This window comes from Bemisia tabaci, unplaced genomic scaffold (assembly GCF_918797505.1).
Source record: "Bemisia tabaci unplaced genomic scaffold, PGI_BMITA_v3".
NCBI classification, from domain to species: Eukaryota; Metazoa; Arthropoda; class Insecta; order Hemiptera; family Aleyrodidae; genus Bemisia; species Bemisia tabaci.
The window spans coordinates 156,942-174,516 of NW_027311745.1; the positions used below are offsets into that span (position 1 = coordinate 156,942).

At 40.9% G+C, this 17,575-nt stretch overlaps 2 protein-coding genes and 1 non-coding gene across 3 annotated transcripts; 2 read left to right on the top strand and 1 right to left on the bottom strand.

Annotated features, from left to right (window-relative positions):
- Nucleotides 1-2,194: 2,194 nt before the first annotated feature.
- LOC109042883 (histone H4) lies at nucleotides 2,195-2,620 on the top strand. Its single transcript, XM_019059851.2, has one exon. The coding sequence runs from the start codon at nucleotides 2,247-2,249 to the stop codon at nucleotides 2,556-2,558; it is 312 nt and encodes a 103-aa protein (XP_018915396.1). The 5' UTR covers nucleotides 2,195-2,246; the 3' UTR covers nucleotides 2,559-2,620.
- A 1,782-nt stretch (nucleotides 2,621-4,402) lies between these two features.
- On the bottom strand, nucleotides 4,403-4,521 carry LOC140225816 (5S ribosomal RNA). The gene has a single exon (XR_011900740.1). It is a non-coding gene; the product is annotated as a 5S ribosomal RNA (ribosomal RNA).
- Nucleotides 4,522-9,089: 4,568 nt separating this feature from the next.
- Nucleotides 9,090-10,186, top strand: LOC109041404 (histone H1-II-like). The gene has a single exon (XM_019057752.2). The coding sequence runs from the start codon at nucleotides 9,178-9,180 to the stop codon at nucleotides 9,721-9,723; it is 546 nt and encodes a 181-aa protein (XP_018913297.1). The 5' UTR covers nucleotides 9,090-9,177; the 3' UTR covers nucleotides 9,724-10,186.
- The last annotated feature ends 7,389 nt before the right edge of the window (nucleotides 10,187-17,575 follow it).

The window sequence follows — 17,575 nt, forward strand, 5'->3', positions numbered from 1 at the left end:
ATTTCTTTCGACCGACAAAATGTCAAAAATGCTTATTTTTTCTAACAGAATTTGTTTCTATTTTCAAAGAGAATAATATTCGTCAATTAGACCAGTTGGAGCGCGGTCTTCTCTCAGCTCTTCTCTTCTGGCCTTCTCTCACTACTCTTTCTCTTCTGGCAGTTCTGGCTCATCATGGGGAGGGGGACCGGGGACCATAACCTCAAATTTCAAACTGATAATTTCTGAAAAAACCAGAGACAAATGAAAAAATCATTTAAATTGTTTCAAAGATAGTTCAAGATCCCTCCCTTTTGTACCAAAAAAGAAAGATATACTATTAGGGGGTACTAGGATTCTTTATAGTCAAGAAATTTGTTTTGCTCCAAATATGTAAGCTAACGTCTTACTTTATCCGTAAAATTTATTTTGGTGTTCAACCGGTACGGCTGTGTGTTCAACCAAAATTTAAGATAAAAAATTCAAAATTATGTTTTTGCTGTTTTACTCAACTTTCTGGGCATTTCTAAAGGTCCCTTTCACAGTTTACCACGTTCCTATAAATGAACTTAAGGAGATTCATAAGTTTCAAGGGTTTAATCCTGAATTCTGCGTGTTAAATGAAATTTCTTTTTATAATCTTTCATGAAATTTCTTAACTCTGGTCATCACTGACCAATGAGCGAGCTGTAGGTACTAGCGCGCTCTCGTGTCAACGTACGCAACTTCTTCAACTTCTGTTTCAGTTTTCTATCATTGAGTCGGGCCTCTAACCCTCTTACTCTCTGTCCATCACGAACCCAAAGATCGGAGTCAAAGGAATGACTTAATCTCGTGCGATCTCAAAGTTCAAAGCTAGGCCCGACTGAATAGGGAAGAATTGAAGCAGAAGTTGAGCCGTGAGCAAGCAGTTGCGTACGTTGGCGCGAGAGTGCGCGGCGAGCGGGAATCCCATATACCACTGCGCTGATACAAAAAATTACATGGAGAAAGGAAGTTTGAACTCACATCGGATGCTTAAAAATTGGATTTTGTCAGCGAATTTGTCACGATTATATTTCAAGAATAACTGGATAATAATTTGCAATAAGGAACCACAATCTCTGGCTCTTCCATGAAAGCACCTTCCTGCACAGGGAAACCGAAAACCGATGATTTATATGTTGTTTCAAAAATGTTTCCTTGGTGCAAAATGTGGTCCGACTATAGTTGAAATCGCTTATTATCTCGATTTTCCAGCGACTCCACACGTATGCGCCTCGTCAGTTGAACCCCTTAATTGAAATGGTGAGCTCCAAAACGCACATTTGCCTCGAATGGGCACTACATGTAGATGTACTCCTCGTGGTACTGGCGGAAGAAGGATCGGGTAAGTCAGGTGAGTTTGGCTGAAAAATTTATAGTGTTTACTTCTGGACTAGGGATTGCTGGATTTCTTTATTTTCTGGGATTTATAAGTAAATGTTGTTTAGTTGTTATTTTTGGTGTTTTAATTTTAGATTCTAATTACATTAATAATCTTGTTTTCTTTATAATCAGTTTAGTTTTATTTATAAATATTCTTTTTTGTTACGAGAAATGTTGGTAGACGATTAAAATGGTATAACAATGGATTTATCAAGTTTGGTTTGGTAAAATTTGTATTTTTTAGGTCTGACCGATTTTTATGTTATTTAAATGTTAAGTTAAAATTAAAGAATTAGCGTCGGGCAGATACTATACGATTTGACACATTAATCGTGACTAAAAATGGATGTTAATTCGTTAATTTAGAGAAGGACTTCTCACCAGATATTTACGCCAACCTTTAATTATGAAATCCACCTCGCATTCCTGGCCACGGCGAGGGGCACTAGCCATGACCGCCATGAGCCATGAGAGGGCCAGGGCCACGCGCCTCGAGAGTGAGAGCGTGCGTCTCGAGAACCTGGCCGTTGGGCGTTCAGATGACGACTGGTAACGCAATGAGGGTAAGAGCCGCGCGGCACTCCTCTGATTGGTCCATCTCCCCTCGTACAAGTGGCATTAGGTCCGACGAGGTCCCGCGCGCGGCACCGTTTTTAAAAGCGTCGCGTGGCCCCTCCACTCGTTTCGTATTTACCGCGATACCGCTCCTTCATTCTTACCGTTTATTGGTTCGTTTTAGTGGGAAACGGAGAGGGGTTCGGCCAATCGTGACGCTTCTCCTAAGTCGAGCGACGGTATAAAAAGCGGACTCATGCCCTCCCAGACATCATTCTCGTGTCAATACTTGAAGCAGCGCAATCATGACTGGACGTGGTAAAGGAGGTAAAGGTCTCGGCAAAGGTGGAGCCAAGCGTCACCGAAAAGTGCTCCGCGATAACATCCAGGGTATCACCAAGCCCGCCATCCGTCGTCTGGCTCGCCGAGGTGGAGTCAAGCGTATCTCTGGTCTCATCTACGAAGAAACTCGTGGTGTCCTCAAGGTTTTCCTAGAAAACGTCATCCGTGATGCCGTCACCTACACCGAGCACGCCAAGAGGAAGACTGTCACCGCCATGGACGTCGTCTACGCCTTGAAACGTCAGGGCCGCACCCTCTACGGTTTCGGAGGTTAATTTCCTTCCTGCCAGTGCCGCACATCCAACTCTTTAAAACGGCCCTTTTCAGGGCCACCAAATCTATGAGCACGTCACCATCGTCTACATCTATCACCGACCAGAGAGTATGGTAGGTGAAGAGGCCCGGCTGGGTAAGGTAGAAAATTAGAAATTGAAACAGAAGTTGAGCCGTCAGCAAGGAGATGAGTACGTTGGCACGAGAGTGCGCGGCGAGCGGGATTCCCATAAACCACTGCGCTGATTGGCCAAGCGAGAGTTGCGGACGGACGATGTATGAAAAATTGCCTATTGCCGCAATCAGACGCTGAATTTAGCAGGTGAATGTGGAAGTCAACAGTCATCGCCCAACGGCTGAAATTTAGCAAATTCGAGTTATTTTCAACCAGATGTGTATCAAATCTACTCGAATAGTTCAGAAAAATTCAAAATAGGTCCGATGGTTGCTGAGAATCGTTGCTGAATTTTGCGCGTGACGCGCAAAATTCAGGCATCGGGCCGATGACTTCCACATTCAAGCCACATTCAGCTCCCACATTCAGCGTGTGATTGCGGTGTCAGTGAGGATGGTCCGGCAGCAACATACCCGCCGCCAGTCGCTGGAAAACAATAGAAACTAGTAGTTTGCGTACATCGCCTGCGAGCGCTTCTGTTACCTAGCATTGAGTCGGGCCTCTAACCTTCTGTACTCTCTGTCACCGACAAATACCCCTGAAAATCTCGTCGGTCGTGACATTATTTTCAGATAACTCAAATCAGCGCACCAGATTAGTAAAGAAAATGCTGGTGCCCCATTAAGTAGCTTTTATCGCGGGCTCGGGCATCTTCTCGGTTCGAAATTCGAACTTGGCGCAAATGGTTGCAAATCTGCTCCTAATAATAGTCTAATGCTTCCTTCCCATAATCCCATGTCTACCTGATAAGTGATAACGTAGGTCAGCATCAGAACACCACCGCTGGCCGCACAGAACTTCGAGTAAAGCTCACTCCGATTTCGCAACAACTTTTCGTATGGAGTGGTGGAGGTAAAAGATTTCAGAGTCATTGTTTTATTTTATTTTATTTTTTTCCTTTTACTTTTTGTCAGATGCTTTGACCAAGATTTTCATAGTTCCTTTCGTAATGGCTTCGCTGATTGTGAGCTTAAAAAGGAATTAGGCGATTCCTAAGGTTAAGTTTACTCATGGTTTCCTCGTCATTGCTGTTCCAGCAATCGATCAGTTGCGATACAATTATCTTTTAAATTGGGGGAAAAACCGCCAGTCGACGAGATAGAGGGGACGAAAACCGATTTGACAGTTTGCTCTCAACTTTCAAAGTCTGTACTGTGTAATAGTGGAAAAGACCTTAAGACCCCACTCATAATCGGCCATTTGGAAAGCCGGTATCCCTCTAGCAAATCGGAGCTCTTCAGTCGGTTGATCAATAATCTTTTCTCCGCATTACAAACGAACTTTTTCTTCGGAATTTTCATCCATCAAACCTGAGGGAGCCCGAGTGCTTTTGCGAGAGGTGCGCTCGCCAATTTCAATATTTCAATGATTTCATGAGGACTAGCCGTCTTCAACATTTTATTTAAACTTTGGACTGGTAACGTCATTAACGGCGTAATTATTTTATTTCCACAGAAACGCGAAGTAAATTTTGTTGCAGAATTGGAAGATTTTGACTAGGTTAGACAAGGTGTTAGAGTTTGAAAACAATCCTCCAAAGTGTCAATTGCAGAGACAATAACTTCGCGAAAACAATTTCCAGGAAAAATCGAAACAAAAATAAAATCCTCCGAAAAGTCAATCATGATTACCATCACTATCACCGCCCGACTCCTTTCCCGCAAAATAAAATGTCAACAGCACGCAGTGTTCCCAAGCGGTCTCCCATCTAAGTACTAACTACGCCCGACGTTGCTTAACTTCGGTGATCGGACGAGAACCGGTGCTTTCAACGTGGTATGGCCGTTGACGGCTGCAGTAGCGCTCTCATCACTATTTCTGACAATCCGATTCACCGACAACATCAATTCAGTTACTCTCGTTCAGTCTAAACTTCTGAATACTAACAACAGTCCCCTGCAGCACTTATCATAAGTGGCTCGCATTCAGCAAGAAGGAACCAGCGCAAATACAGTGTTGTTCCTTCATAATTATCTAAAAAAATCTCCCAAAATAGCAACTATATTTACATCCCACCAAAAAAGTATTAATTTCAAAGGGAAATAATTGTGTAAATGTTAATACTGTACATAATAATTATTATTTTTAAAAGAAAAAAATAAATTGTACGATTTTGAAAACACTGTGATCACGCTGGTTCCTTTTTGCTAAATGCGATCCAATTGTGGAACGTCTCGGCAGGAGCAGTTCAGAGCTTCCCGGAAAAAGGCTGCGTGGCGAAAAATCGCGTTGTGAGAAAAACGAATTTGAAGTTTTCATTATTACTTTCTGGCCTCCGACGGTACCGACTTACATCGGAGCTTCGGACACTTGGATCAAAGTTTATACACCCTAGAATGAGTAACGACCATTGGAAAAACTTGCATTACTTTTGTCTTTGAAGTCTTCAAAATGTTCCTTTCGGGGCCCTTCTTCCGGGAATAGGTTTTGGCTTTTAAAGCTGGACTTAACAGACATGAACGAGTGTCTAAACAGAGGTAAAGTTTACTAATCTCTTCTGAATGATAAAACACGAAAAGAAAAGAAAAATATTCTTCGGTGTCAAAAACAGGTATCAATCCCCGCCCGTCCGTTAGGGCCGCGCTCTATCTCTACAACGTCGCGGCGCAAACATGGCGGCAAAATTTCATAAAAAATAAAATCTTGGAATTTCGCAAATTCCTGAAAGATATTGAAAAATACCGGCTCCTTTTCATACTCCGCAAAGTGTAAACATTGGGACTTACTTCTATTTTTGTATGTTTGAGTGCGGGTTGCATACTCTATCCCCTGAAAAATACGAAATATTTCGGAGCATCGTGACATTTCAAGAAATATTTCACCGAAATGTCTAATCTTTCATTCCTCTCTTACGTTTCATGCCACCCGGGGCGCATACTGGTAATCGCAAGGGTTCAGTGCAACCTCCCAAGAAGGTAGGAACCTGGAACCCCCCTTACCCCATCTCCCCACTTCCCAGTCAGGCTGTGAAGTGTAAAAAGCCCTGAATCCTGATGCAACGGACTGACATAGATGGATTTTTTGCCAATCAAGAGACTTAATATCCGTTGAATTCATCAAATGCGAACAGAATCGAGAACAGTAGTTTCCCTTTATAACCATCAAAACGTTACGTTGCCTTTTTTGTATGTACATAAAAAACAAACAATAAAAAAATTAAGCACCTCTAAAAGTGTGTTTCCATGTGCACGCACAGGCGCACGCGTCTACTATTCATTATTCTGAAGGCTAACAAATCGACATTATTGTACAATATTAATTCTTTACAATTAAGCAATCGTAACATTATTTTTGATCAACGAGGCTCAGTTACCATGTACCGTGGCATCGCTAAATTTTCCAGAATCTTATTTTATGTGCGTACCTACAATCAAGCCAGATTAAAGCTCCCGTGTGTGGCACCGGTCAGTGCTGCGAGTGCTGCCATTTTATTTTATCAAAAAGATTTCGAAATAATTCCAATTTCCGGAAACATATTCCGATTTTTTCAAAAATTCCGGGGGAAAATTCCGAAATACGCCCGGATTTAGTTCCGAATCGTATAAAATTTGATCAAAAAGTCCCTAAATTTGATCAATTAAATAATCAAATAGGCGAAAAACCGCACGCTCTATTTCTAATAAACTGGGGGGAGTAATAATCTTGTTTCTATCAATTTTAATTCTAGCAGTATCTTTACTTTGTAAAAGGAAATTTCGAGGAAATTCCGGAAATAGCTGAAAATTCCGGGGATTCAGAGGATTCCGGAGAAAGCTCCGATTACTTGAAAAGATTCGAATTTCGGAATTAATTCCGGGAAATGGCAGCACCGGTACTGATGCGAGTGCTTGAGACTTAGACAATAAGAAAATGATCGGGTTGGAGGAGGTAAATGCCTTAGCGGGAAAACTTGGGAATTCTGGAACGGAGGGCCTCCGTCGGAGGCGGCTGTCCGCGAAAAGTTATAACTGATCAAGATTTACCCGAAGAAGGGCCGGTGGGCGCTATATACTGCCGTGCTACGAGGAAAAACGCCGTGTGAACATTCGACAGTTGCCAAATTTCCCTCGATAAAACATGTATTTTTGACGACATTCATGCACGTTTTTCCAATGAAATTTTCAGATGTATTCGATTAAATTGCGTACGAAATTGTCTGAAATTTTGGAAACAAAAATTCACAATTTTCCCTGTAAATTCGGTTTTATTTGAAGTAAATTTGACAACGTCTGAAGACTCATACGGCGTCAGGGCCGGATTAAGGGGGTGGCCACATGGGCCGCGGCCCATGGCGGCAAATCTATAGGGGCGGCAAATTTTGACATTTTTTTAAATGTATATAGGTATAGAAAATTCGAATTTAGAAAAAACAAAATAACAAACGAGAAAAGGCGACAAAATATCTAATTTTCTGAGAGTATAGTAATTTCTACTTTTGTCGTCTTTCAGTGATACAAGAGATAGCACCTTTAATTAGTTGAGTTAAGAGAGAAACCAAACACGCAATTTGGCCTGGAACGGCGTGACTTAGAGAGAAACGATGACGAGGACTTGAGATGAAAAGGAGAAGCCCTCAGCGCGGCGATCGGCATGTAACACATATTAGCCCCTTCAAGACTGCACGAATGCTTCACGCATTGCGGCAAACACAGTGCGATCAGCGTGAAACGCATAGCGCCTACATGACTGCTTGAATACTTCACGCATTGCTTCAAACACAGTGCGTTCGGCGACGGTCGCGTCGGCGTGAAACGCATAGCGCCTACAAGATTGTCGGAATACTTCACGCATTCTTCCTGTCATTCTTTACTTTTTAAACGGAAAACTACTCAACGGCAATTCTTTAAAGCTGCCGTGATTTTTCTTCTCTGCGCGAAGAAAATTCGGCATGAACTTCAGGAAATGATGTCGATGTGTTCTCCTTTAAAAAAATAACACAGGGACGGAGATTTTCAGACACCGCAAACGAGATATCGACGGTGAAACCACCAAACCACGTATCTCGGTTTGCGACGTCGCAGACTTCCTGTCATACTTTATTGTTTAAATGAAAAACTACTAAACATCCAGTCTTGAAAATTTCTGTGATTTTTTCTCTTTGTGCGGAGAAAATTCCGTGAAAATTTCAAGGAATGATATTGATTTGGTCTACTTCAAAAAAATAAAATGTGAGCGTAGATTTTTAAACACCGCAAACGAGATACGTGGTTTGGTAGTTTCACCGTCGATATGTGGTTGCAGACTTACGCCGACGATATGAATTTCTCGTACACTATTACATTTTTACAATTAATTAATCTAAACATTATTATTGATCAACTAAGTTCACTTTGTACCATTACCGTACCTGAACTAAAACCCAGCTTTTGCTTAACGTCACTGTCTGCTCTTGAATGGGTATTATTACCCTCTTCTGCTTTTATTTTTTTCTCTCTTTTCCTCTTCAATGTATCTGGTATTTATTAAATAATAATACTGATTAATTAATTATAACTCTCTCTTAACTTGATTAAAGTGAAAAAGTATTATTGTCTACAAAAATATTCATACACCTAAGAGCATATCGAACTGCGTTGACACTGTCAACTTGACAGTGTCCTCCTCGGTACGCATCGCCCTTCTCCAAAAAGTGAAGAAATTAAAATTGTTCGTTAAAATGAATCACCAAATGAACTTAATTCGCAACAATGAAGAAAAAGGTTCCAAATTTCAAAATAATTTCGAAAGTACAATCGAGTTTGTACTCGGCATAGGGACGACACCCACGTTATTCTTAACAGCAGTGTTTAACCGCATCGATTCGTCAAATAACTATGCATAATCTTGTATATTTTTAAGTAAGTGTGACTCCTACATGTTAACTGATTCCTTAACTTAAGTTTCCAATTTTTCCTCAAAAAAATAATGATTTTTTAGGGAAAAGTGCTATTGAATAGTAATTGCACACAGGGAGAAGATTGCGAATCGAAGTGCGGACACCCCGATTTGGACGGTCGAAAAAACATAGAATTCCGCCCTACTTTCCTTCGGTAAGGATTTTTTTGTACAATAGATGCGTCTGGATGTTTAATTAATGTTGTATTAGTGATAAAAACCCATTTAAAACGTGTGAAATTAACATTTCCTTCGAGGAATGAAGTACGCAGCACGCGGGTTGACGAGAAAACACGCGCTACATTTATAATCCACCGTCGTATTACTCGTTCACAGTTACGAATTTAGAAAGAAAAACCTATGTAGTTATTATTTTCGATGGGTGCTAAGGAATACAAAACGCGTATTTATTTTAATATCGATGGAAGTTGAGAGAAATAAACACAGAACGAATCGAAACGAAAATGACAGCGCAAATATCGCAGCTCTGTTCCTTTTGGCTCTTGCGCGCGATATAAGAAGTAAGGTCGCACCGCTGCACGGCATACCGTTCGTTTCTGAGTCTCTCTCGTGCGCCACTCTCAAGAATCATCATGTCTGACGCTCCAGTCGCCGCAGCACCCGCCACCCCGAAGGCACCCAAGAAGAAGGCCGCAGCCAAGCCCAAGAAGCCTGCAGCTCACCCTCCAACCGCTACCATGGTCAACGAAGCTATCAAGACCTTGAAGGACAAGAAGGGATCTTCTCTTCAGGCCATCAAGAAGTACATTGCTGCCACATACAAGGTTGATGCCGACAAGCTTGCTCCCTTCATCCGCAAGTACGTCATCTCCGCCACCGCCTCAGGCAAAATTATCCTGACCAAGGGTAAGGGTGCCGCTGGCTCCTTCAAGCTTCCCGCCAAGGAAGAGAAGAAGAAGGTCGCCAAGAAGCCCGCCAAGCCAAAGGCTCCCAAGGCCAAGAAACCCAAGGCAGCAGCCAAACCCAAGAAGGCTAAATCTCCGAAGAAAGCCAAGGCAGCCAAATCCCCAAAGGCGAAGAAAGTCGCTAAGCCACCCACCAAGAAACCAAAGGCACCCAAACCCAAGAAGGCAGCAGTGAAGAAAAGCCCGAAGAAGGCTGCACCCAAGAAGAAGTAAACTGTGAACACAGTTTCTATTCGAGCGCAGACTCCACTTTAAAACGGCCCTTTTCAGGGCCACCAAATCTTATTATGAGCACCTGAAACCCTCTTCCATCCTTATTCTTCGCACATCATCATGCCGAATGTCAATGTTGTTTTTTTCGTTGATTCGTACCAGCAAGTGTACATAGTATACGTAACTTCTTTTTAGAAGGAAGTGACTTCTTTCCAAATAGAAGTTACGTGTACTATGACATGATGTCATCTTTAATCAACTACTGAATGCTTTTTTCTCCTTATTGGGTCTTTCAACAAGTAAGGAAGAGGGAAAGTCAAGAAAATTTTGTCCTAGTGAACAGGCTCGGACTGGCCATAGGGCCAATCTGCCATTGGCAGATACGCCCCCTTGACGCACCGAAAACGCGCCCCCGCCCTCTGACAGATAGCAAAATAAAAAATAAAAAAATTACGACTGAGAATTTATGCAGAACATTTCTTAAATGAACGGAACAAGAGAGAGTTAGGAGTAAAGAAAGGTGCTTTTGACAGTAGTGAACCGAGGTCCAAGGACTACTTTCTGAGCGTAAACACTTTTCTGCGAAATTTTTACCTTTTTGTTGACATAGAGCCGCTTTATCATCCCCTTCCTTCATCCGCTATGTATAACTCCCTTAGAAGCGAGGGTCGGTTCGATTTTTAGACATACTCACCCTTTATAGACCTTAAGAGAGACTTTTAATCATATTTCTTCCTTTTAAAATTGACTGCTGGTTCGGACATACCAATATCTCGGGAAAACTCAACCTTAATTTATCTCGAAATTCAAAAATAAGAGACATCTAAAGTGTAAACGCAATACAACTACAAGGCGGATAAAGAATGGTGGTCGCATTTGGATTTTGGCTGCCATCTTGAAGCGTTGTGACGTCAGGAGGGTACGGGTTTTTGCCGTGCAATCCGAGGTTGAGTTGGGTTGAGTCGGCCCCCCCGGCCTCGGCCAGCCCATGTACCCGATACCGTGTGACGTCCAGAGGGTACGAAATGCGACCACCATTCTTTATCCGCCTTGATACAACTATTCGCGCAAGATGGATGTCTACATTGCATATGGAAAATGTGAGACGCGATGGCGTGAGTCGTGAACTCGCAATGCTCTGCTCTATGCTACTAGTTTGAGGCACCATTACGAATAAGACGAACGGAAACAAATACAATATGGAAGTAGAGGGAGGGAAAGGATGCGCGTTTACGACGGTGCAGAGATACAACTATTCGTACTTGATGGACGTCCGTGCTGCATCTGAAAAATTGAAGGCGCGATGGTGTGAAGCGTGAGCTCTCAATGCTCTGCTCTATGCTGTCAACGAGGTGTCACTCAGATTCAGGTGAAAAGTTTTTAAAAAAAAAAGGCCCGAACACTTTTTTCTTGCCCTCAGCTGTGTTACTCACATAGAGTTTGAAGCACCATTACGAATAAAACAAACGGAAACAAATACAATATGGAAGTAGAGGGAGGGAAAGGATGCGCGTTTACGACGGCGCAGAGATACAACTATTCGTACTTGATGGACGTCCGTGCTGCATCTGAAAAATTGAAGGCGCGATGATGTGAAGCGTGAGCTCTCAATGCTCTGCTTTATGAGGTGGCGCTCAGATTCGGGAGAAGAGTTAAAAAAGAGGTCCGAATACGTTTTTCCTGTCTTCGGCTGTATTGAAATTGATACTCGTTCTTTTTTTCAGGTTCTTGTCTGATTCTTTCTTAGGATGAATTTGCAGACCCACGTCTTAAGCTCTTGTAAACCGCAGCACTGGCTCGGTCCTTTTGGAAATAATGGTGCTTGGATGCATCAAGTGGCTTTAATTTTTTATGTTTTCTTTCATTTCAGAAGTCTGTCGGTTACTTTAATATACGTTCAATTTTGCAATGTTTACTCCGTACGATTAATAAACTTTGAACCTGAAAATAGCGTAAACTTGTGCTGATTTGCCAAAATTTTCTGAACCCCTCTCCACGTAAGGAATGCCCTACCAGAAAATATCACATTTGGCGACACCACGTTAAAAAGAGCGCGCCGAAAGCTCTACCTCCAGGAGCAGTACCGTATCATTTTCCTGATCGGACTCTCCTAAGGTGGTGTGGAAATGAGCTTTTCAAAAGTTGTTTCCTCATTCCTTTTCGAGTTGCGCTCTCTAGTTTCTAGCTATACACATGAAAAACAAAAATAAGTTACGTCAAAACCCTGAGAATCTTTTTATTGAACCCGTGCAAAACTGAAATTTTCAGGTGAGAGCAACACGAAGCTGTACACATGAAAAACATAAATAAGTAACGTCAAAACCTGAGAATCTTTTTATTGAACCGTGCGAAACTGAAATTTTCAGGTGAGAGCGACACGAAGCTGTAGAAGAGTGAATTTTTTTTTATATATATTCAGAGCAGAAATTCAAAATCTTGTAAGTGTTATCAGGTGTTGCTATACCTAATGTTCTAAGTTTCTAATAGACCAAATTTAGAGAAAATTTCCTCATGAAGACGGGGCATTTAGGATCTTTTTCGCTGAGGAGCGACATACATATTTTAGCAATAACCTGATGACGCTCGTCAGGTTTTGAACTTCTGCTCGTCATGTATCGATGGCTAAATGCGAAAAAGATGTATCTCAATTTAAGCGTTTTAAAAACCTCCGATTATATGTTTTATTCTCTGCAAAGATTACTAACCAAAATGGTTCCTTGAAGTTTTCTATGATTTACTTAGAATACATGATTATAAGTATGTTGGTTGATATTCACTCAAAAAATAAAACATGATCGGAGACTTTTCGTCGCAAACTGGAAAACGCATTTTTCGAGTTCAGCTTTTAAGATGTGACCGTCAAAGGGGCCCCAAGTAGCACAGATTGCAATACGTAGTAATTACATAATGTAAATATTGCCATTCAACTGAGTGTTGTGTATGTTGCCTAGCTCCTATTTGAAGGGGCCCCATTCACTGAAACTTATTGCAATATAATGCCATCAAAGCTTCGGGGAAGAATAGCTCAATACATACTGTATTTGAATGTATAACGGACAAAGAAGTTGAATGAAATTTTTGAGAAAACTTAAAAAAGGGACCTTTCACAAATGACTTACATCATGCTCATAAGGGGTTCAACGCACCAGCTGGGTGCGGGCGTGAGAGGGGGAAAAAGGGTATTCAATATTGCTCAAACTCACGTGAAACTTTGTGCGAAGCGCAATTTTTCTTTAAAAAAAAAATTGTGTTGGTGAATACATCGACAAAATATTCTGATTTCGCACTGCATAAAATGAGAGGTATTTCGCAAAGCCGTGACTGTACTTTTTTAGGAAAGTGCACGGCCGGTGGGGTGTGAAATGGGGGTCTAGACTTCCAAATCCAGCGTGACGTAATACATTATGGAGGACTTCTTTTAGTCATTCTTAATGAGCGTAACGTATTGTTGAGCATTCACCATGATTTTGACCTAATTTTGACATGTCTTATTTATTTATTTATTTATTTAATTTGTTCACGTCGGGGTTACCATTTGGTTGAGCTACACTCAACAATACATGAAGTATAGAACGGTTCAACTATAAAACGTATAAAACTGAAATAATTTTATTGATAGTTTTTCGTACCAATTTTCACTGTTTTTCTGTAAGTTGAAGTAGAGTTGAAGTGGCGAAAACAGGTTATTGAATAAGTGCATACAAATGTTTGAACTTGGAAGATCAGCTAAAAAGGAGTTACCAGTCTCAACAGGTTTACTTTAGGAGAATGAAACTGAAGCTCATATATTGTACTGATGCCTCAATGTTCGAATTAAAATACTATTTCGACGGTGAAACTACCAAACCACGTATCTCGTTTGCGGTGTTTAAAAATCTACGCTCACATTGTATTTTTTTGAAGTAGACCAAATTAATATCATCCCTTGAAATTTTCACGGAATTTTCTCCGCACAAAGAGGAAAAATCACAGAAATTTTCAAGACTGGATGTTTAGTAGTTTTTCATTTAAAAAATAAAGTATGACAGGAAGTCTGCGACGTCGCAAACCGAGATACGTGGTTTGGTAGTTTCACCGTCGATTTGTGGCATAAGCTTACGCGAAATATCTCATTAAGAACACATGGAATCATGATCATGACACACACATACCGACTTGACTTATGTATTCATCCATGATACCCTTCATTTTGATATTTAGAAATTTTCTGGATTGTGTTTGTTATTTTTTTTTCTTTCCGACCTGGTGAGTGGAATACAACGCAAAATATTAAAAAAATGAATAAAAAAAATGAAATAAAAAAAATTAAACAAAAAATGAAAAATTAAATAAAATAAAAAAAACACTGCCCTCTCAAAATGTTTCAATCTCTTTACTCACGAAGTTTTCATGCATTATTCTTGCTCTTGTATTAAGTATTAACGACTTCTTCATGAGTTCTTTTTTACGTAGACCTTTCGACCATGTATTAATTACCACTTATTTAACGAGAAGTGCTACTTATTGGATTCGGCGGTACGGGTGCCACATCTATTAGGTGCAGTGATTCGGAAACGAAATAAAAGTATCATATTTTTTTATTCGAATAGAGAGGAGGGGGTGTAAGTAACAGAGATACATTTATTTCTTGTTTTCATTTCTTTTCACGATTTTTATTTATTGAACTTTAAACTTCCAAAATTTGATTTTCGAAAGGAGGGTCCATGAGAGTAACATTTTAAACACAAATGAAGCTCAATTAAGAGAAACAAAACTGATTTGAGAGAATTTCGTTCAAATTGAGGAGAGTTGACAGGAGTCCACCAGGAGGTCGAAGAGTGTTGTGCGATGCTCCGGGTACAATTCTACAGAATCGTGATATCCTGCCGTCCAGATCCTTGGTCCGATATTTGGAGGGTTCATGAGCTTTTTTCAGCTTTTGACGCACGTACAGGAGGTGTCCTTCGTCAGGGGCACGGCGATGCAGGTAGCTTTTCCTCCGAAAATGCACTTGAGCTCACACGTGAACTTATCAAAGCCGCCGCATTCGAGGGGGTTTTCGAAGATATCCCTACGGGAGCGAACATGCTCGCTCGCACCTTCGCCCTGGCTGAAAGCCACAGCCACGAAAAATAGCATCCAGAGGAAAAATTGCACGAAATTGGTTTTCATGATGGGATACGTTGGACACACGCACAATCAAACGCGAAGGCACGATTTAGACTACGCAGTTTTGGAAAAAATTCAGCTCGAAGTGGCACGGGTTCACGTTTTGATGCGACTGTTAGGCTGGAGCGGATACCGTAGCGTTAGCGGCGGCGCTTATCTCTTTCACCCTTGCCCGCTAAGTCGGTCAAGGGTCAGTGTTTTTTGATAGGTACGCTTTTGATGTAAGATCGCGCCGTCGCAGATGAACCGGTCCTGCTGAAACCTTGCGAATTAATTATCTGATGAGCCTTGAGCCCCGTGAGGAGGCGAATAGCCTGGGGCTCACCAGATAATAAGCATGCTCGCTTTCAACACCAGCCGATTCGGTTACGATCAGCCGCAGATCGGTAAAAACCTGTTTTCCTCGTTTTTTATCTCGCAGCTCGGCTTTTTATGAAAAGAATGAAGTTCATATGACACGTCGTATCGTACGAGTGAGCTTGCGGAGCTGGTAAAAAAATTATTTTAATATATAGGCTTTTTTTTTTGTTTATTTTCATTTTTTTTTCTCAAACTATCATCTTAACTGATGCCGCATTACGGAAGTAAATCAATGGCGATTATCACAAGTTGGTAACAGTCTTTTTTTCTCCATTCAAATCTATCGTGAAAGATTGGTAACAATATTCTAGGCGAGGCAGCTACTCTTGGGCAGTGTCCCGCGATCAATTTCGATTCTTTTACCCACATCGTAATGGAAAATTTACGTGATTTGCCACTAGAGAGAACAGCAATGATTCTTGAAATTTGGCAACACTGTTTTTCGTCCATTAAAGTGTATCGTTTTATTTTTATGTAAAAGATTCGACTTTTAGTGAGGCAGCTTATCTCTCCTAAAATCGACTTTTAATGGATTTAATTGAGGAAAAACAGTGTTGTCAACGAGGAAAATCGACTGACGAGACACAACGAGACGACAACGACTGAAAGAGAGCAATAAGTGCACAATTCCCGTTTGCGTAAAGACTTAAGATCATTCCTCAAGATGTTTCAAAGAACAAGAATTCCAAAAGTCACAAAAAACGTATCTTTTGCTGTATAGATGCAAACCTTCGCTAATGTTGATTTTACCCCTTATTTTTTAAAAAAGAGAAGTAACTAACAATTTTGCTGTATTTTTCTTCCTTAAAAAAAAAATACCGACAAAAGATTTCAATGCGTAATTATGGTCATCTTTTCTATATTAAAAAAAAAAGAATAAATACAAAAATGTTTGATCGGAGACTTTAGGTTGCAACGGAGTTTGAAGCATTCTTCTACTTCGGACATCGATACAGAATGAAAAAAACTGGGGTTTGTAAAATACACGGATAGAGGAGGACAAAGTTTTGACCCCAAATGAGAAGATATGAGGGGGCTACTGGGACTAGGGAGTTAGGGGCTACAAGCACCAGGAGGACAAACGGCATTGCGACGTTGCAAAGTTTCACCTTTGGCACCTTTCACCTTTTTTTTTTCATTACTGCGCGCACTAAGTATTTTTGAGCGAAAATTTGAGAAAAGTTTTCTCAGATCGAGAACTAAGAGCATTCCAATGTCGCTAACCTTGCAAACATAAACGATCATCTAAACTAGTTTCACCTCTACTCCCAATAAACTATGAATTCAAGACGAAAATTACCGTCGCAAAGTTTACTTTTTGCAAAGAATGTACCTAAGTTGCACAATCCTAGCAGCATTGAAATGCTCTTAGTTCCTTTTTGCAAAATGCGATCCAATTGGTTGTTGCTGCAAAAAAATAGTTTCCCACAACCTGCTATACAATGCTCCAGTGACCATGTAAGTTGGCCCGAGCACTAACTTTTCGGGAAGAAAGCCTTTCCCCTACCTGGTTTCTCACTTAATATCCGCCCGAGTTTCGCATATCTTCCGTTTCTCCTCATCGCAGCTTCTATCAAACCGCATTTGCCCGGAAACTAGGACCGCACATCTTATCTGATAAAATCGTTCGCCTTTTAGACCGATTCTGGGGGGGTTAGGCCTAGACTAGTCGATGAGTCAACTGTTGATCTAATTTCATTACGTGAACGTAGAAGAAAAACGGGGTAAAAAATCACTAATGTGTGATCAATTTTCAAGGACAATTCTGTAATTTCTCCTACGATTTTAAATAGATTAAAACGCGTAATATCCAAAATCTAAGCTCAGATTCAGATTCCTCGTGAAAAACTGATGCGATTTCATGCATCAAATTTTAGGATAGCGTGAAGGAAAGAGGTTTAATGACGTAAAAAAACACTAATGTGTGATCAATTTTCAAGGACAATTCTGTAAATTCTCTTACGATTTTAAATAGATTAAAACGCGTAATATCCAAAATTTAAGCTCAGATTCGGATTCCTCGTGAAAAATTGATGAGATTTCATGTATCATATGTTAAAATAGCGTGAAGGAAAAAGGTTTAACGACGCGTGTAGATTCTGTCATACTTTCCCTTTGAACTACGCCGCCGCGGCGCTTAGCGTTCGGTTTCGTCCCGAGAGTCCCGAGGAATTCCTCACGATAAATTCTTATTCTTCCTCCTCCGCTGACCCACTGAGCACTACCCATGTTGCCGCGTTGCATTCATATGCTCGAATCAGTATGTCTACGTTACGTCTCTTTCCTTCACGCTATGCTCGGGTATGATATATGAAATTGCATCGATTTTTAACGAGGAATCCGA